Source organism: Fusarium musae, chromosome 2, assembly GCF_019915245.1.
Source record: "Fusarium musae strain F31 chromosome 2, whole genome shotgun sequence".
In the NCBI taxonomy this organism is placed as follows: Eukaryota; Fungi; Ascomycota; class Sordariomycetes; order Hypocreales; family Nectriaceae; genus Fusarium; species Fusarium musae.
In genome coordinates, this window is record NC_058388.1 from 1,296,182 (window position 1) to 1,316,466 (window position 20,285).

Here is a 20,285-nt window from a genome sequence, read left to right on the forward strand (position 1 = left end):
TCCGAAGCTAAAACATTCTGCTAGCTAGTCCATGCAGCTTCAGCTTTCTAAGACAAGGTCTATGCCGCAATGGAACAGCGGCACGTCATTCCTCCCTGTGATGGATGAGGGAGGAGGGGGAGCTTGTTGATCCACATGATGAAGATTGGGAGCTCCAAGTTAGCTTGGAGGGGGAGGCAGGGAGGGAGCTTCTCTCACATAGGTATTAAACAGAAGCTTGCCCTCTCATGCTCGAACTATTTCCCAATCATACTATTGCACCATCTATCTATCTACATCATCAACTATCTATCCTCTCTCAAACCAAACCCCCCCTATAATCAACATGTCTGACAGCTACGGTGACAACAGCTACGTATGTTCTCTCAGCTCTATCTACCCTCTCATGAAGCTAACTCTCCCTCAGGGCTCCAGCCGCCGCGACAACGACAACGACAACAGCTACGGCTCTTCCAACCGTGACGACGACAACGACAACAGCTACGTACGTTCTTCACATCTTATAACTTTTCCCATCAACCCTCACTCATACGTAACAGGGCTCTAGCCGTCGTGACAACGATAACGACAACTCTTATGGCTCTGGCAACAACAACAACAACAACAGCAGCAGCTACGTGAGTGCATACTAGTCTTCTATACTCGCACATACTAACGTAGCTCAGGGCTCATCTGGCCGCGACAACAGCGATTCGTATGGCTCTAGCAACAACGATTCATACGGATCCAGCAACAATGACTCTTATGGCTCAAGCCGTCGTGACAATGATAACGACAACTCTTATGGCTCGTCCGGTAACTCTGGTCTGAGCGGCGGCAATGACAGCTACGTAAGTGAATTACCATGCCAAGTAAATACTTCATAACTAACATGAATACTAGGGCTCCAGCCGTCGTGACAATGACAACGACAACTCCTACGGCTCCAGCAACAAGGACAGCGATTCTTATGGATCCAGCAACAATGACTCTTACGGCTCCAGCCGCCGTGACAACGATAATGACAACTCTTATGGCTCCAGCAACACCGACTCCTACGGTTCCGGTAACAAGAGCAGCGACTCTTACGGCACCAGCACCAGCAACACATACGGCTCTAGCAACAATGACAGCTACGGCTCTAGCAACAATGATAGCTACGGCTCTAGCAACAATGATAGCTACGGCTCTAGCAACAATGATAGCTACGGCTCTAGCAACAACGACTCTTATGGTTCCAGCAACACATACGGATCTGGCCGTGACAATGACAACGACAACGACAACGACAACAACCGATCAGGTGGTTTCCTCGACAAGGTCAAGGACAAGGTTGAGGACAAGCTCAGGGGAAACAAGAACAGTGGTGACAACGACTACTAAGAATGAATGTTTGAGAGAGATCCTAGCGTGTTAGTGTTAGCTACTTATTGAGTGAGATGATACATTCCTCGCTCCTGAATTTCATTTCATTTGTGTCTATGTGTTTTCAACCAGATGTCTCGTGACGTAATTGTTATAGGATTCCTCATGTAAGCCAATTCAAAGAACAAGGTAGTGAGTGCTATAGTTTGCCATTTCAACCATATAATAATACCTGTCACTATCTTGACACCTTGGCGACACTGACATGTCACGTCTTTTCGGGCCCAGCCGCCGCTGATTCGAATTGAATAAGTAGTATTACCTACCCTTGGTGAAAATCGCTCTCATTGTATGCATATGCAGGATAAATAGAACACAAAATCACATCATCGTTATGCCGCTTCGTCCCAGCTAAACCAACTTCTTATCAACCTTGATAAAAATCGCACCATCCGTGATGCGACCCTCACAATCCATGAGATGCACAAACCGATACCCACTACCCAGCCTATCAAGTCTCATACAAGCCCAAGCCGCCAAGTCATCCCTTCCAATCTCATCATCACGCACTGTAAATCGCACCCATGAGAGTTCGTCGAGGACATGAGGCACAGGGGGAAATTCGAGACGTTCACCAGCAAAGTCAACCATGTTGCCACGGTGTGTCTTTGTGCGGGCCTTGTATTCACCCTCGCGCTCGTGTCCTTCGTTAGGGACAGGGCCGCCGTGGAATTCATCAGGTCCTTCGACGTGAAGCTCGACTTTGACGTAGGGCTCAAAGCCTCTGGTAGAGGTGTCGCCTGGCGGGAGTGGGATGTTTTGAGCTGCGAGGACTGTGATTGTGAGATGGAGTGATTTCCGGGTCATGGTGTTTTCGGTTTCTTCGTCGTTGCGGTTTGGACGGTAGCCTAATAGAAGTTAGATGGATGGTTCGTGAGACGGCTTAGAATGATTATGTATGTACCTTGGGGTTTGAGGACATATCCTCCTGTTCCAGCAAACATGCCTTCGTTGAGCATCATGCCCTCATCCCACCTCTGCCAATTGAGCGCAACGATCTGAATACCCTTGCGCCAGAAAACAGAAGGATCGAGATTGGACGATCCTATTCGCAAGCCCCAAGGATAAGTTCTCATGAGGAAGTGTCGATTGTGGTTGAACAGATCCGATGCTTGCTTCTCGTGCACATCGATGACCTTCTTCTCTGACAGCGAAAATATGTGTGTGGGCATGCCAGCTTCTGGCTGAGTCAAGCTCTTGAAAGACACACCTCGGGCATGGAAACCCATACGACTCAGCTCTTGTATTATCTTTGCCGGCTTCTTTGGCGGAGCATCGCCAGCCTGAGCACCAGGGGCTGGCGCCCTGTCCTCCTCCTCACTCTCCTCTTGAGTGGCATCTGCACCGGGTGGTGCATACTTAACCTTGACGATGAGCTTTCGACGCAATTCATCTGGGCTGGGCAGAGCATCAGGTTCGTTCTCGGGCTCGGGGACGAGAAGATCGCCCCAGACTTCCTTCATAATGCGGACCATGGCAAGTTGCTGATCCGGTTTGCAGTGGACTTCAAGAGAGACAATAACGGGCAAGTCGCTAACAACAAATGCGCTCTCACGAATGGCCTCACAGACAGCTCGGAAGGAAATCTCCTTGGTTAGGGTGTAGCCGTGGAGCACACGGGGCTCAACGATAGCAGCTTCGGGCTCCGTGAACTCGGGATCGGCGCCGGGAGCGGGAGCGGGAGCGGGAGCGGGAGCGGGTTGTTGGCCGGAGGCGGGGTTGGGATCGGAGGACTCATCCTTATCACGGAGACTCGTCTTTGCGAGCTTTTCTTTGAGTTTTCCAAAAGTGCTTCTCTTTTTCGTCTTTTTTACGACTTTCTTTACACCTCTCTCCTCGTCGCTGCTGGAAGGACTACTCGTGCCCTCAGGGTCAGACTCATCGCCGTCCCAGACATCGATCTCGATACAGCGCCCGCCCCGCAGCAGAGTTTCGGTGTAAGGCCTGGTCGAGCTGTCGCTCGAGAGTTGGTTTCCGGTGAGATAAGTGTTGTGGCTGGAGCTGATGAAGTATGAAGCAAGGGGATATGAGAGGTCTTGGGGTTTAGGCGGGGTTGTAGCAGCTGCATGAGACGACGTCATCCAGGCCATGAAGCCATCCAGATCGAGGTGGTCTCTGGCGAGAAGTTCCTGGACAGCGGGTGAAGAGGCATCTTGTTGAACATCTGTGATGAAGGAGGCAAGTCTCTCCTTGCTCCAGGTCTTGTCTTGTCTATCGGCCAGAGACTGGAAAAGCTTGACGAGTTGGCCGCTGATGACGGGGTCGACGTTGGAGAGGGAGCGAGTAACTTCGCTGGCGCCTCCGCCAGCTTTGAGCTCATGAGCCATGTTTTGGGTTTGGGTTTGGGTTGTGGTTTTGGTTTTGGTTTTGGTTTTGTGGTGATGTTTATGTTTCCCACCTTTTGAAGAGGCGAGAGAGCGGAGAGAGCGGAGAAAGGAGAGGGCGATCAAGTGATGTTGGATTCGTGAAGTTATTCGCTGTCTTTGAGTCTGGCCTTGACCCAGATCCAGAGCCAAAACTTGGCTTTCACTGGCGTCTCCAGCTGTAACTGGGCCCTGCATGTTCTAGACTCGCAGCATTAATTAAGGTGATTACCGCAAGGAAACAGGAATCTGAGTTAGAATAGGTGATGAACAGTGAATTAATCAACACCTGGCGGCCTCTTCTTTGCTTCAGCTATTACAGGATCTATCTATCGAGGCCTCCCTTTTCTTCTCCCCTTCATTTTAAATCTCACATGCAATCAATGGATGGCCTCATAATCAATCAAGCTTGGGCCCAAGACAGCCCACGACAGCTTCAGCTTCAGCTTCAGCGCTAGATCCGCTATAAAGGCTGCCCAGGCTCCAAGACCCCTAAAAGCCCCTGTTCTGTCTCCACCAGACAGCACAGCACAGCACAGCACAGCACAGCCATGACGCAGTATCAAAGAAAGGTACACAGTCGTGCTTCTATTACATACATAAATTCGGTCTTTGTTTCAATATCATCACAAACTTCAATACTTTTGCTATCAAGGAAGATAAACCCCCAGTAAAGACAACGGCATATGTAGTATGTAGTGTAGTTATGGTGTTCAGGGTGTGCTGTTTTTAGTATTCCTGGACTAGGTTCACCTTGTGAATCGCACTCACTGTTCGATCCTGTGATTCATTCTCTCAAGTCAATAAGGTCCTAAGGGACCTTACTATGCAGGGTTACGTACAGATGGTTTTGCGACTTTGCTTTCACGTACATAGTAGGGAGACTCATGTTTGGCGTGTCTGGGATGATTCATCATACTGGCATCTCTACCTAGGTAGCCATGGCTCTCCTTTAGAATCTTTCGAGTAACGTTTGGTCGTAAATTGCGCCAAACTCCTATCCAACCAAAACAGCCCTCGAAACAACATAGGTACGCTCACAATATATCGCGAAAATTACATTGTCCGCCCTGCTGGCTTACCGAGTACCCAGCCCAGAAGAGTCAGGTATTTGGCCCACTCGGCCAGCAAACCTTTGTGGAAAGTAACAAGAGGCGATTTACGTATCTCGATACTCCCCGTCTCTGCATCCAGAAGCACTGGGACACCCGAACAGTCCTGTACGAGCCAGTAATGAGGGTCACCTATCCAAGTAACTCATGTCAGCGGAGGAGAAAAAGAATTCGAGGTAGTGCCGTACCGGTATTAGCTTGTGCTTCTGCCAAGTAGCCTCGAGGGCTGTGTCAGTCGCCATGAGTAGCAAGGTGGTGAGTTCGCTGGTTCATCCGCAATGCATCTCCAGAGACCCTCGATGGTATTCGCATGCAAGAAACAGCCCAGATGGCGGCATGGATAGCCCAAGACCCTCCAGCTCGCAGCGTTCGAAGAGTACCCAAGGATTTATTTCTCGAGATGAACGAGTATGGCCCGTTCTTCGTCAAAGACTCCGAGCACCTGAAGCAGTTGGGAACGATCCGTCTGGCCGTCTCGATTCAAGGCGGCTTATAGTGCGTGTGCTTCTTCGCCAGGCCCACAGCTTTTGTTCAAGATGATGATTTCGACCCCATCAGATAGACAGTTTGGCGATGACCTCTCCAGCGTGCAAGGCGTATTAGGCTACCGGTGTTAAGGGCGTAACTCCTACGATGAACTGCTCTTGGCTATCTTATCATAAGCACTCCTGAACATGTAGGTTCCCTATAGCAATTGCTTTAATAAATTCACAAAGTCGGTCTAATCTTGCGCTCAATCATTTTTGGCGTTTATTGCTGGACTTGCAGGATGGGATAACATGTAAACCCGATGGAAACTACGATTGATTCGAGTTATCACTCGGCCTGTTTATCACTCTACCGTCAATCGGGGTGAGGTTTTCACTGAAGTGCCAAAGTGCAGTTTGCTCATAGACTCACTGGCTCTTCGCCACTCGTTCCGCATCTTTCCTTTTATCCAAAAAATCATCCAGATCAACATGAATCCTCAAACCCTTTGAAGTCATGGTCTCAAAGATACCCTTGAGTTCCGAAGAATCCATCTCGCTGTTCAAAGTGAGGAAAGCCTCCATCATGACATCCTTAGACCAGGGACAATGCCTCAAGGCCCTGAACAAGATATCCTTAGCTTTCGGTCGCAACTCTCTGTGTGAGCTGCAGAATTTGATGAAATGTATCCACAAAGATGTATTAAACTTGCAATTGTCGCTTGAAACGGCGTGCTCGAAAGCTGCTTTCGTTGTGTTGACGTTTCCCCGTTCAATCTCGTGATGGACGGCAAATATTCGACTGCTCAGGCAATCCTGTGCTGGAGTCAAGACTGTTTCGTGCAGAAGCGTTCTTGTTTCGTCGATAACGCGAAGACTGGAGTCGGCCCATTCAAAAAGTGATAAGAATATGGTGTTTATCGGGAAGTACATTAGGAACTGTTTCAGCTGCTCCAGCAGATATGCGCGGCGAAAAGGTCTTGGCTTTGTTAGCAATAATATCTGACAATCTTTTGGATTGGGACTTACCCTCGGCTTGCGTGCAAGTACAGTAGCCTCGACGCAAACTGTAGTAATCGCTCATGAGCGCGAGATGCTTGGTAGCCTCGAGACTTGAACTCGAGAGACATTCGGTGCACTGTCTCTATCGCAGCCGAAACACTTCCTTGTGATGCCGACATCGGTTCTGCACAGCTCTCAGAAGTCAAGTACGACAACAGGACTAAGCACTCGGCAGTAGTACTGGCATTCTCGAGGTTCGCGCTGGAAATAAAGTCACTCGTTAAAGAGGAGAAAGTTCGGTGGGCTTTGAGAATATGTGTTGATGATACTTCAGGGGTTCCAGCCGACCTTCGAAGAGCATCGTCTACAGAGGAGCATAATCTTCGAACTGCTAGCTGTTTATCACCCCCCTGAAATTCCATCCACGACCAAGTTCTCCATAGGGCAAACACATCTGCTGTTGGTGAGTTCTGCAATAACTCCTTAGCATGGCGACGAGTCAAAATCGGAGAGGACAGATTACTCACCGACGCGAACTCAGTTGCTGATGACAAGACCTTGGCTGCAACTTCTTGATTTTCATTTGCATACTCAGCAATAGCGTATGCTCGGTAAAGACCAAAGTTCGTCGGATAGCGCTTCAGCAAAGCCTTTGCCGCTTTCTTGACACTAGAGCTATCTTGAACATGAGACAATGCCAAATGATATGTGGCCAAACCCTCAAAGTTGACATTGTGAACCAGTTGCTTCGTTGCGTTGACCATAAATCCAAGCTCAAGGCTGTTCATTCTATTCCTTGAGGGCAGATAGGAGAACCATTCTGAGTGAGGGAAAAGGACGTCGAGCGTTTCCGAGCCGCAAAGAGGGTTCTGGTGGAAAGAAGGGGGCTTCCTCTGGACCTCAGTCGGATCCTCGTCTCCCGATAGTGGCCTGGGGGCACTCGACTCTGTGTGTAATGTGAAAGCTGCAAGGAACTGATCATGGTACGCCTCTTCGGTCCAGTGGCCAGACCAGAATGTTGGAGGGAATCCCTGGAATATGAGAAATGCGTCCAGCACTTGCTCCTGCACAGCAGGCAGGATACTCTGCGGAACGAAAAGGAAAAGTGGCTCGATGTCAGAGAACATCACCACTCTAAATGGGTCGTCTTCTGTTCCTTCGTCCATGGTCCTAGCGGGAATTCGAGCCTGATCAGCTTGTGAGCTCTCTAGGATTGCCCATCGTTTGTAGTCATCTCGAGACTGGTATTCGGGCCCTCTGATATCTTGCAGTGGTTCAGGAGCACTGCCTATTCCACCATCTGCTACAAATTTCGCCCAGCCTTGAGCGTCTGCTTCTCCTATCCTCGGAACTTCACTCTCCCAGAAGTCACGGAGTGATTCGAAGGCTGCACTCTGGTCGTCCAATTGCGGGGGCCGGAAGAAGTTGAGCTCTAGAAAAGCTTGCCAGGCTGCGGCTGCAAGCTCCTTATAACCGGAGTCATGGATGAACCTGGTAAGTCTTAGAAAGACATAGATAGCTTCCCTCAAGTCTTCAGGCTCAATGTTCAGTTGTGATCGAGACATAACATGCCGTATTCTATCCAGGTGCATTTGCTTGAGGGTGTCAAAATGGAAAGCAGAAATATTGGACATGGCAAAATCAAGATGCGTCTTCCACAGAGTGAAGCTCTTATCCTCATCCTCACGCAAATCGAGCCACTTCTTAGCGGCGACTTTGCTATTCCATACTCTTACGCCTTCCCGCATCAGAGGAATCAGCACCCTAATGCGATCCTGGTGGTTTGACACATTAGACAAGGCTGATTCAAGCATATGCAGCTTGATTTCCGCAAAACTGTGCACCTCAGCTTCAAGCGCCCTGTGACCAATATCCTCGCCTGCTCTCAAAAGAGCATCTTGATGATTTGCCAACTCGAGCCATGCATCTATATCATCTGGCTGGTCTTTGACACGTCTCGAGAGCTGAATTGACTTCCACTTCAGGGGATTATTCTGATCGAGATTGATATCGTCTGCAACCGCATCTGACTCGGATTCCAAGTCGCTGTCATCGTACTGGCGTGGTTTCGCCTTTCCCTCTATGGATCGATAAGTCGGCTGTTCCTCATCTTCTGAAGAATCAGAGGCTTGATGCAAGTGTGCACGCTTCTTAGACGAGCTTATTGCCAAAAAGTCTCCGTCTTCTTCACCTTGGCCATCGTTCTCCTGTTTCCTGATTCTCAACGGCGTAGGTCTTATACGCCAGTTTCTGGAGCGCAGACCATCCCTGTCTTTCAAGGCATATGAACCTTCACCAGGCATACGTAGACTGAACTGATCTCTTGGTCCATCGCGATGAATTACAAGACGACCCCGTGTGCCAAGGACCTTTCCGTATCCATCACGATAGTAAACAGGAATCTGAGACCGGTCGAGACCTCCATAGCGAATGATTAACGGGTCCCCTTTAGTATCAATGATGTACAGACGCGATGGATCATCACTGCTGCGTGTAACTTTAGTGAGTGGGCGGTGCTCAAGTGCTTCAGAGTTACCAGTTCGCGAGTTCTCACGGTGTCGGCCACGAGAGTCTGTGCGATGCTTTTTGGGCCGGCGATGGTCGCGATGTGAGTCAGAATGGTGATGACTCCGTTTCCTCCTGGAATCTCGTTCGCGTTCTCGCCCTCGCTCTCGTCCCTCGTCCTTAGCACTAGAGCCTGTGGGCGTGTCCTTATGCTTATCCTTGTCCTTTGGTTTGAAAGAAGAAAATTTGGGTGCTTTCAAGTCGGAAGTACCGGATTTCGGCTTAAAAGATGCAAATTTAGGTACCGTAGCCTTGGTGTCCTCATCCTTGCTGGACATTGTGCTGGTAGATCGACAGAGTTTTCGTCATATCCTCATTATTTTTAAGATTGTTTGTTCGAGTTTGAACAAGGATGTGTGAGTGTTTTGCTGAAATGAGGGTTGATGACAAGTTCAACAGAAACAAACAAAACACAATTAGGTATCTTGTATCCGTTGTATGTAAGTTGACTGCGGAAGTGAGTGAGAGCGCGTCAGCCTCGACTTTCAGCCACAGCGAAATGAAATACAGTGCGATATCAGTTTCTATACTATAAGCATCGACCTCAATAAGACCCTCCTCTAATATTCCTATGCCGTATATATCTTCTCTTGTAGCAGAAACAGAATTACCACAGCATCTCATTTATTAAAATATTTCTCATCACGCCCTTGTACCTGAAAGAATCATCACACGGGCACCATCTTGGACAGCAACCCCTGAATTAATCCCGTCCATGCCCGTCTTACAGTTTGAAGAATCCGATCGCATAGAGCTAAAAAACGAAGCTAATAATGGTTGATCAGATTGTAATCATTCAATGTGTCAGCCCTAGGGACAGGCTGTCCATCCATCCTACAAGCCAGGGGTTGCATCCATTCAATTGAAGCATTGGAGTGAGTCCATATTATCGAGTGGAAGCTTAACGGCCCGTGGCGTCCACTTTCGAGGACCTGAATAAGCGGGGATGACACTGTATCTTAGCGGTCTTAGCAGGGGTCGTATTACAGCTCAAAAACTCCGTGCTTTCTGCCCCTCGCTAGCTAGCTACAAGTTTATCTACACTCCTGTCCCGTCCCTCTCGAGCCATGGATCTCTTCCCATCGACACTCGTTACATACATTGCTATCTCCGTCGTGACTCTTCTTGTCGGCTGGCTCATCATGGGTCTCTTCGGAGGCAACAAATTCCCCGTCGAGGGCAAAGTATGACCCATCATGATACGTCTCATGATCAGTCCCTTTCTGCCACAGCACGACTAACAATGCCCGTAGACGGTCCTCATCACCGGCGCATCCGAAGGCATGGGCCTCAGCGCAGCCACTCAATTGTCTGCCAAGGGCGCAAATGTTGTTCTCGTCTCTCGAAGCGCCAGTAAACTCGAAGCTGCACTCTTCACCGTCAAGGTATGCTGCTATCACTCCATGTTCTTTCACAATTACATGCTGACTTGACCTAAGGCCGCAGCCAAGAACCCCCAAAACCAACGCTTCCACTACATCGCCGCCGACGTCTCTGCCGAATCATACGCCAAGCCCCTCCTCGAAGAAGTCATCAGCTGGAACAATGGCCAAGCCCCCGATATCGTCTGGACCATTGCTGGATTCTCGTTCCCCGAACTGTTCGTCGATATGGAAATGAAGTCAATGCGACAGCACATGGACGTCAACTTCTGGGGCACAGCTGAGATGGTACATGCCGTTATGCGCGAGTGGCTTGCTGTGGACAAGCCTGTCGAAAAGGAGCCCAAGCACTTCATCATGACTGGAAGTGTCTGTGCCTGCTATTCTCCTCCAGGATACACTCCCTACACCCCCTCCAAGTACGCAATGAAAGGTCTGGCCGAATGTATCCAGCAAGAAGTCATGCTGTATCCTCAGAATGTTCAAGTCCATCTGGTTTTGCCTGGCACCATTCTCTCTCCTGGTAATGTCCGCGAGAACGAGCATAAGCCCGAGATCACCAAGATCATTGAGAAGGACGATCCCAAGCAAACCCCAGATGAAGTTGCTGCGGTAGCTATCAAGGGCCTGGAAGCTGGACAGCACCATATTACTGTCAACTTCCTTGGTTCACTCATGAAGTGGGCATCTTTTGGTGGCACTCCCAAGAACAGCTTCATTGATGTTCTTGGAGCTCTGCTTGCTACAATTGTGTGGGTCTTTGTTCGTCCTATTCTTGACCACCAGATCAAGAGCCACGCAAAGAAGTACGGCCACCCAAGCTTGCACAAGAAAGCCCCAAGCGCTTAATATTAATAATGCATTGTCGGGTTCCAAAAAATCCAAGTAATGATTAGAGATACCCATTTAATAATAATAATGACCAAGCCTGCTATGCTTTTCTGATATCTATCTATGTGGTGGTATCTATCAATATCTATAGTCCCCGTTTATACGCCGCTCCATTTACCAAACTTGGTATATGACTTGAACATTTCCTTTACAATAGCACGTCCGCTTCCATCCATGGCGTCGTTCAGAATCTTCCTCACCTCAGGGGGTGTGATATCGAAGATGGAGTTCATGGCTGGCTCGAGAGCTTCTCTCACTCGGCGGGGCACATCAGCTTCAAGCTGTAACTTGACGTACTGCATCATGACCAGGTACATATGTCGTCCAGCTGAACGCTTCGCTGCATCTGTAGCTGAGTCAAGAGAACTCTGGTGCTGAGATCGAGATACAGCACCGGCTGTTGGCTCGCAGATAAGAGTAACAAGACGGGCATAGCGATGAGCCTTTGTCTCGTGCGAGCTTTGGTGTAAGATATCAGTAGTACTGTGGTTGATGATGAGGTTGCGGAGAAGAGCCTGCATTGCTGACAAGAGAAGGTGGTGGTGGCCTTCAAGCCGGAGACGGTGTTTCTTGATGATAACTTCCATCAAATTGCACAACAGTGCAAAGGGTACTCTTTCATTGGACACCTGTTCGTCAAGCGGCTTCGTTGACAGGCTCAAGTCAGAGATGGTGTTGAGCACCAACTCGATGTTCCATTGGGTCATCGACTGGGGCTTCTTCTCCAGGAGTGTGCAGAGAATACGACACACTCGGGTACAAACGGACTGGCTCTTGAGTGTCAACAGGGTTGAGGTCAGCTCACTGTGAGCGGCCGCTAGGTCAAAGCCGGAACTTTTCCCTTGTAGATCAGGGCATGCTACTCTGTGTTAGTTGACACAACTTCAATGGCTTCAGTTGTCTTACCTAGGAGCTGGTTCACAACGGTGTAGATAGCCGATACTTGACCTTCCGAGTCCGAACCTTGCACAAACATATGAACGAGGTCCCTCAAGTACGCCATCTTAGCGGAGGTGTCCATCTCCTTTGTGACCGAAGCAACATTTCTCTGAAAGAAAGGCTCGCGAAGTTCCTGTGGTACCTGGCTGATGCTGTAAAACGTTGTTGGTCGGGATTCTTCCAAATGCGTAGAGAAGTATGTCCTGAGGAACGTTTGTATTTGCCATCCCCGGAGATCTCCTGCCGCCATGGCTGCATGGCTGCTCTTTTCCGCCTTTCTGATGTCCGATTCCTTTAGTTTGGAAGCCCCTGAAAGACTCGTAAGCGAGTCTGCGGCATCGACTGCAGCAAGAAGCCTGAGATCGGCAATGACATTGTGAGTCTCAAATGCCTTCTTCGTTCTCAAAAAGTAGCCAGTCGCTGCAATTACACATTTCCCCAACGCATCCTTTGCTGCATCAGACACTGTGTTTAGCTCAGGATGGCTAGCGAAGCTTGGCGACTTCTCAACTTCAGTGATTAACGCTTTCAAAAGGGTCATGCGGCAAGGCGACAAATCCCCAGCTTCTTCACAGTCAGAAATGAAACTACGGCTCTCCTCAAAGTACTTGTTACTTCGCTCGTCCAAATGCTCCGCCATCTGCCGGATAGTGGCCGCTGCCATCATATAATATGCTTCGATCAGATCGATTAAAGTGCCGTCTTGAGTAGGTGTTGAGCTAGAGATGTCTGACATGACATCCGCAATATCAACTAGATGGGAGAATTCCATCCCTTCGTAGAAAGTCGCTCGGCCCATCAACTTGGTGGACAGCCCGAGGATGTATCTCCACCCCTCGATCGATACCCTTTTTGTCGTCTTTGCTCTGTGGGCATTGAGCAATTCCATAATACGTTCTCTCTGAGGTCGAGTAAAGGCATCTGTATGAGTACTGCTCAAGCTCCGTATCCAGGTCTGGCTGCTCTCTGCAGGCCATCGCTTCTCCTTTCCATCCTCTTCCAACGACTTGATCAATCGGTCGATAAGGTCGCCAGCGACTTTGACTTTGTTCATGTTGTTTTCGTTCTCAAGGAGGCATGCCCAAATATCCCTCAACTGAGTAACTTCACTGCTGGGTAAAGATAACGCATTCTGCAATGCTTGCGGGAGGGTAGCTTTGGTGCCATAAACGAATCGACTTAAACGACCAGAACCCTGCAAAAACCAGGCCAAATAATGCTCTGGGGCAGCTTCTTCGAGGAAAGCTGGCTTAGGGTCATGCTGTAAGAATGATGAAAGGTCTCTCCCCTTCAAGGACTTTGATGAGAGCAGATCCTTTGACAGTCGAGTGGTGAAAGCATCTACTAGGTTTGCGGGCTCTCTGATATGTGCGTCATCAGGGCTCATGGAAACCCAAGCTTGACAACAGCATTTGAAGGCCTCATACGTTTCCTTAGACTCAAGAGGTGACTCGGACAAAATCTTGGTCAGTTGTCCTTGGACAGAGGCCCAAATTTCAGCTCGTGACTCAGGGGTCACCCATGAAATAGTCTTCGACACAACTCCCCACTTCAGTGCTGTCAAGGTAGACGACGTCTTTTTCACTTGGCTTACCAAATCAAATAGCTTACTGCCAACAGCATCCACGTATGTCTCGCTTCGAATGCCCTGAGCAATGCAGTCCAAGAAGAGGCAGAGTGCCCGGGAGTGTAGTTTCTCTTCCTTGACCCACTCCAAACCCTCTAGAAGCTGCTGTGGTGACATCTCCTTTTCAATCAAGCTCTCGAATGAAGTATTTCCATGTTGCCTTTGACCAACCTGGAGCCATGGCGATGTAATCTTAGTCTTCTGCTTCTCAACCTTACAAAGCTGCTGAAACCATAGTTTCAAGAACCCAGCAAAATCTCGTCCAGTTCGGTATACTTGGGCGATGGCTTGAATAATCTTGGACACTGATTCTAGATCCTGTGGTTTAAGCTCTGGGGAGACGCTTCGCTCGCAGACGGTCTCTAGCAGGCTTTCGCCTTCAGGGAGCTTGAACACATCAAAATCACAATCAGCAATGACCGCGGTCAAATGCCAGTTTGTGCTATCCTCCTGTAGGGCATACTCTCGACAAATAGAACGCAGATCATTTGTGTCGATTGCCATCGACTTCTCAGCTGCTCGCTCTAGAACAGCCTGCACAAGCTTATCTCGGTTCTCTTGTCCTTTTAGCGAGGCTTCTACAACTTTGAAGATCTGCTTCATCCAGTCGATATTTCCCTTCCGTAACCTTCCTTCACTGAGTGCATCTGTCACACTTGAAGCTAAGAAGTACAGCGCAGGAGCTGCTGTATCAAGATGTTTCTCGGCTGCATGAAGTGCTCTGGCGACGGGTTCCATATCTTGTCGGTTAATGAAGGCGGCTCGTGCGGGGAATATCAAACTGCGATGCATGAAACTTTCCAAATCGATCGTCCATTTCGCCCGTAAGGGCTCTCGTGTAACCCTGTCGTGTGATCCATCGATACCCTCAAGTTTGCTGAAGATGGCAGCGGACGGTGTGAATAGCTGCGCTGCGACCTCCAATGTATCATCGGTTCCTTGCAAGTGGAAATCCCAAATGGATGATATCGTCTCGATCCAGGATTCCCTCCCTTCTTGCTCTTCACCGCCAGTAAGCGCAACATTGCACAGCATTAGGAACAGTGATGTCAAGGTCGCTGCATCGGCTGCTGAGTTACAGAACAGAGATCGGATATGCTCTGCGCCGATCTTGTCGTGGGAGGATTGCGTGGCAGATGAACGAAGGCGGTCCAGTAATGCCTTTAGGGCACTGAGTAAAGCATCTCCACTCATAAGACACCCTTCAGTATCTCGCAGAGCTTCCAGGTCGAAGCTTTTCTTTAGCGACCGCTTTCTCTTGGAGGAACTGGATGATGAGTTCGTAGCTGGTTGTGAGATATCTTTTAGGGTTTGCTGCAGCACTGCAACGAATCGTCTATCTGCAAGAGACTTTGCGAGTGAGAATAAAGGAATGCGCTGAAAGACGCATTCAAGGATAGTCCAGGTCAAGGGCCAGCGTCGCAAAGTCTCAGCATCCTTTGATGCGCCGTTCATCGACTTTAGCAGCCATCGCAAGCTGCTCTCCTCTGCAGCATGGAATTGGCTATCTGCTGATACCGTCAAACTCTTCCATAGTTTTTCTAGATTCTTTCCATCTTCGCCCGGACCATTTTGGTCAAGACCTCTCACAGTCTTAATCAGGGCCATCTTTTGCTGTAGCACGTGTAAGCATTCACGATTGGGAAGCCGCAGCAAGACAGATACATACGAGGGTTGAAGAATGTTCTTGTGCGGAATCTTCCGCCATTTCCACGTCCATAGCGACAGTTTTATAAAGGAATAATTAAAGAAATGGTAGAGAAAAAAAGCTATACAAACCTCGATCTTTGAATGCGCCCCGCGACTTTTCCTGAGTTCCACCCAAAATTTCCAAAGTTCTGCCATAACACTAAACCATTACCGGCCAACCATTCTCACCGCCTACAGCCCGGCTCTTGTCACCCGGCTTGTTCCATATTCAAGCTTGACATCACATCCATAGATAAAGCTCGTTGCAGCTCTTAATTTCGCTCGTCACGACCGATTGCACGACCCAAGTATGCCAATTCCTTTTGTTTTATTAATCTTCAATCATTGAAACTGACGCGATACTTGACAGTTCAAAATGGCCGATTCCACTGTAGCCCGTCCTCCTCCCAGCGCCATTTCCCGGCCGCTCAGCGAGTCTCTTCTCAATGAGAAGGTAATCACGAGACCCGAATACTTCAAACACTTTCTGTATAAAATTTCAGTACTGACTTAACTCTAGTGGGATCGCTGCCTCTCCAACCTCCTTGTCAAGTCCTCCCTCGGTCTCGGTTTCGGTGTCGTCTTCTCCGTCCTTCTGTTCAAGCGAAGAGCATGGCCCGCATTCGTTGGTGTCGGCTTCGGTGCTGGCCGTGCCTATGAGGAGTGCAACTTCAGCCTGAAGCAGGCTGCGCGAGAACTCAAGAAGCAGTCCGCATAAGGTGTTGCAGTGGTGGGCGCCAATGAAGAGAAACGAGTCGTTTATTTTGTACCAGCAACGAACACACCAGAAAATGGCGATGTATTAAGGGATGACACAGGGAACTTTGCCGCAGGCTTCACGAAGGGCCAATGTCAGAGTAGGATGGGTTTTTCAGATTCAATAGAGGTATCATGTACAACAACCTGCCATTCCTGACCTTTCACCAGTCTTCGACCCCGTTGTCCCTATACCTAGTCTACAGTAAGGGACTGCCCTACTGTTGCGCCTCCTCATATGTCGCTGCGTTCATCGTTGGTTGAATCTGCCTTCTCTGTGCCCCCATATTGTCCTCATCCCTTCCTGTTGCGGACAGCGGGGAGTCCAGGTACTCATAGCAGCTCTCACAGTCTATGACTAATTCTGAGCTATTCGTGGAGAAACTCAGTAACTGGTCAATGCTAAATCTTCGCGCTTCATTTGTGTTGGTGTTTTCCAACCGGCTCCTCGAGGGGATTGTAAGCAAAGATAGGTTGCGTTTTAGGTTAATCAGCTCCAAGCGGAGCTCTTCAGCCAAAGACTGGCTTCGCCTCCGGACACTCTTGATGAACGAAGCCTCATGGTCATGATATGTTCCATCTCCTTGACCTGGCTGGTGCAACGTATTCCAGTGCGTCTCACGCTGTCCGTTCTTAGCATCTCGGGTCCCTCGAGGTGTTCTGTAGCTGGCGCCAATTACGATGAAGACAGCGAGGAGCAAGACGAGTACGAAGACCACAATGGCGATGAGTATGATTTCCAACCTATCCGAGTCGACAGATCGCTTAACGTCGGGCATCCTTCTTTCTAGTTGAGTCGCACAATGTTGGCTACACTGCAGACGATCCGGTTCCAGGCCGTACGGATCCGGGCGGCACTGACGGCTCGTCGAAGGTAGGGTTAAGCGAAGAGGAGGTTATCTTTGCTTTCGATCTTTTTAGTGATGCACAGGAATTTGTATGCAGTGTACAATGGGTGCAGTGCATAGGAAGGTAGTAATAGGAGCAGGAGAATCGTGGAGGTTTGATGTCCATCTAACATGCTAATCTCCTGTAGGCATACTCATAATTGCGATCTAAGTCGAGCATTGAGTTCCATTCTTGGAGCCCCCTCAGACAAGGCCTCAGTCCCTAGAGCCGGCAGGTCGCACTTGTAGTCGCACCTTCATTGGGCCCTTGGGAATAACAGCTCGGGAAGTCACGACCTCCGAGCGTACGAACCCCATACACAACATACGCAGTTTTTACTTCTCCAAATCAACTCCAACAAAACAAACTCCCCTGTAGCTCAATGGCCTGCAGTCATCGAGACACCATTCTTCTGAGCGTCATTATAGTGAACGATAAGCAATCGGTATGTCTCATATCTTGCTTCACGGTCGGTTACAGAACTTGTGCATAGGCATTGACAGCAAGCTCTAGTAACCAAACCTCTGTCGCTATGAACTGATTCCCTCATAAACATCCGATATGCCTTTACACCAGTGTTACCGCGCTCGTACGATCAACGTCCTCGTTTTCGAACTCTTTCCTTTGATCCTCCGCCACAACGGTGGCATTCGGAACTCAATTCGTGGCCGCACATTCCACTGTTCTCTCTTTTCGCATCTCGCGTCTCGAGTCATACTGTTGGGATACACCATAGTGTGATGTTGGCCTGCACAAGCCCTGTCAGAGCACACAGCGCGGTTTGCTATTACGCACAATGTGCACAAGAAGAATGGCTGAAGGCAACGGTACCGTGCAATTGATCATCTATGAAAGCAAATAAAGCAAGTTACTGAAATGAAGGTTTGACCACCGCCCCAGTCTTCGATCTCTCCTTACCAAACTGGCCGTCACTCCTTCCCTTCGTATACTCCATATCAGGCCATCGCGGTTCCTCCTCTACGCTATGCATTGCAGTATAGTGCCCAATGCATAGCGAATGGATAGGAAATTACTTTCCATTGGCTGTGGGTTTGTGTTAGCAATATGCCCAATCGGAGAAACACTGATTCTGCAGCATGAACAAGCGTTCGCTGCAGCGATACCATGACACGGCGCAAGGCATTCAACCACATATTATGTGAGTCATTATCCAAGACACCGCTGGATACGCAAGAGAAAACAGGAAGGAATCTTCCACTCACTGGGGTCCCTGGGCCAGGGGCTGGGAGTGGGAGGAGGAGGCGGAGGGTTTCTTCCAAAGTTGGCACGAACAACGTTTTCGGTAGAGAACGCCATGGTTGCTTTGATGTTGTTTGTTGGAGAAAACTGAAGGGGCTTTGACTTTGAGTTAAAGAGAACTTTCTGGATTGAATGCAGAAGCTAAGCTTGTTTACACTCGTGTGTGAATTGTCTTGATGTGCTGAGAAGAAGAGAAGCAATCCACGGGGTCAGTGCAGCCTCTTATACTTGACTTGTGTTGGACAAACACATTGCTTCCATCATTAGTTTTTCAGAAGAAGTTCAAGAATAAGACCATCCTGGCGAAGTATCAAAGAGGACCTCGGGGCGCTACAAGCTGTACAACCCCCGAAATGAGGCAATTCATTGTCGCTCAAGGTCGTTTCTCTGCGCCATATTGTCGTCAGCTTTCCACTTCGACTACACTCGCCGTATGCAAGTTACCGCTTGCTTAACCTTCAAGACAAGAAGACAGGAGAAGACCGTACCGCAAGTCGACGTTCCGTTGCCTATTGTGGAAACAGCTGTTGTTGGACAAGACACGGTTCGGGAGTCAGAGATATCCGAATATGGGTCCTGTGTATGTATTGATGCAAACTGTAGGACAGCGAGGCCAGTTCGAGAGCAGTGAAACAGTTTCGATGTCCAGTTATAGACTTGTACTCCGTTCAAGTTGACAGAATCTCGTGTTCAAGAGTCACCATCAAGGCATCGCCGAGCTGGCCCTCACTGGAACAGCTTGATCTCAACCCTAAGCTTGGCGATGTCCTCACACTAATGTCATTCCGCAGGCATATTTGGACTCTGTCCAACCATATGTCGAGCTCTCTTGCTTCGTCAATTGATTGACGTTGCGCAAACCATGTAACGCTCGCCGCACAAAGAGATGGGCTCTGTGTACAGGGGTTTGGCCATAACCTCTCCTTTGCTTTGAGAAGAAGAGGTGGGTGCAAGGGTAACGTGGAGGTTGTACATATTGGGTCTGTGAAGACAGGATTGAGTATTTCGTTAAAAATGATTGGTCCCATGGGGCTGGATCCAACGCATTTACCACGCTTGCAACCGTTTGGACACGGCGACGGATAGCTACAGTGATGTTCCAAATGATTTACGTCCAGGCTCGCAAGTAATGCGTATCTTGTGCCAGTCGGAGAGCTGGTTTGAGGTATGTACTCCTCAAATGTACCATGCCGGTTTAAGATAACCTTGGGTGGGTAGGTAGAGTTAAGAGACACAGCATCATGTAACATATGCTAAAAGTAGAGAGGCGCTGGAGACACAAAAATGTGGTGATGCGGGATCAACAAGTGCCTGGTGTTGATCCCTTTAAGGCGCAGGATCTTCGACACACAATACACGAAGGTCCTATACCAGTCTCGTTCGAGATTATGCATTTGCAGTGTGGCGGCAAGAGTTCAGTTGGTACTTAGATAGATTAGCAAGCAATTGACGTATCGGAGCTTCTGCCGGGGTCGGGGAGACAATTGAAACGTGTCTCTCGACGCAGTATGACAGCAGAAGATGGCCCTGTCCCTCTTGCACTGAATATGACCGACTCCGAGTGTAAAAGACATCGAGGTCGGTTGATTTTATCGTGCGTAAAAAGTGTAAGGAGGAGAAAAGAGAATTTCACAGGCTGCGACAGGGTATGATAGCTTAGCTCCTCCAGCACCTCAGGCTTGTCTCGTGTCACGTGCAGTGTGGATCTGTGTCCCCCTACCACGACCTACCTCTTTAAAAACTCTTCTTCTCACGTTAATTCAATCCAAACTTCTACAACAACGCCTCTTTTCTTTTCTTTGTTTGACCTCAGCTTCGCCTCTCCAAGGTTCAGAGGCGCCATTTGCCATCTCCGATGTGACATCCTCGGCTGCAATTTCTCTTGCACTTATTCGCTCACGGTCAACGCCGATGAAGCGCCCGTTTTGTGTTCAGCTCTC

General features: G+C 49.0%; 6 protein-coding genes across 6 annotated transcripts; 3 read left to right on the forward strand and 3 right to left on the reverse strand.

Annotated features, from left to right (window-relative positions):
• Positions 1-325: 325 nt before the first annotated feature.
• On the forward strand, positions 326-1,362 carry J7337_002357 (uncharacterized protein; the record flags this gene model as incomplete). Its single annotated transcript, XM_044820087.1, has 5 exons — positions 326-355; positions 407-484; positions 540-617; positions 666-830; positions 883-1,362. 5 exons carry the CDS (start codon positions 326-328, stop codon positions 1,360-1,362), a joined length of 831 nt encoding a protein of 276 aa, XP_044684387.1.
• Positions 1,363-1,755: 393 nt separating this feature from the next.
• On the reverse strand, positions 1,756-3,731 carry J7337_002358 (uncharacterized protein; the record flags this gene model as incomplete). Its single annotated transcript, XM_044820088.1, has 2 exons — positions 1,756-2,252; positions 2,309-3,731. 2 exons carry the CDS (start codon positions 3,729-3,731, stop codon positions 1,756-1,758), a joined length of 1,920 nt encoding a protein of 639 aa, XP_044684388.1.
• A 2,044-nt stretch (positions 3,732-5,775) lies between these two features.
• On the reverse strand, positions 5,776-9,191 carry J7337_002359 (uncharacterized protein; the record flags this gene model as incomplete). The annotated part of the gene is made up of 2 exons (XM_044820089.1): positions 5,776-6,325; positions 6,376-9,191. 2 exons carry the CDS (start codon positions 9,189-9,191, stop codon positions 5,776-5,778), a joined length of 3,366 nt encoding a protein of 1,121 aa, XP_044684389.1.
• Positions 9,192-9,980: 789 nt separating this feature from the next.
• J7337_002360 (uncharacterized protein) lies at positions 9,981-11,144 on the forward strand (the record flags this gene model as incomplete). Its single annotated transcript, XM_044820090.1, has 3 exons — positions 9,981-10,097; positions 10,167-10,298; positions 10,353-11,144. 3 exons carry the CDS (start codon positions 9,981-9,983, stop codon positions 11,142-11,144), a joined length of 1,041 nt encoding a protein of 346 aa, XP_044684390.1.
• Positions 11,145-11,284: 140 nt separating this feature from the next.
• Positions 11,285-15,472, reverse strand: J7337_002361 (uncharacterized protein; the record flags this gene model as incomplete). The annotated part of the gene is made up of 3 exons (XM_044820091.1): positions 11,285-12,045; positions 12,093-15,366; positions 15,422-15,472. 3 exons carry the CDS (start codon positions 15,470-15,472, stop codon positions 11,285-11,287), a joined length of 4,086 nt encoding a protein of 1,361 aa, XP_044684391.1.
• A 345-nt stretch (positions 15,473-15,817) lies between these two features.
• Positions 15,818-16,159, forward strand: MIC10 (Mitochondrial inner membrane organizing system component; the record flags this gene model as incomplete). Its single annotated transcript, XM_044820092.1, has 2 exons — positions 15,818-15,895; positions 15,962-16,159. The coding sequence occupies 2 exons, from the start codon at positions 15,818-15,820 to the stop codon at positions 16,157-16,159; spliced, it is 276 nt and encodes a 91-aa protein (XP_044684392.1).
• Positions 16,160-20,285: the final 4,126 nt, after the last annotated feature.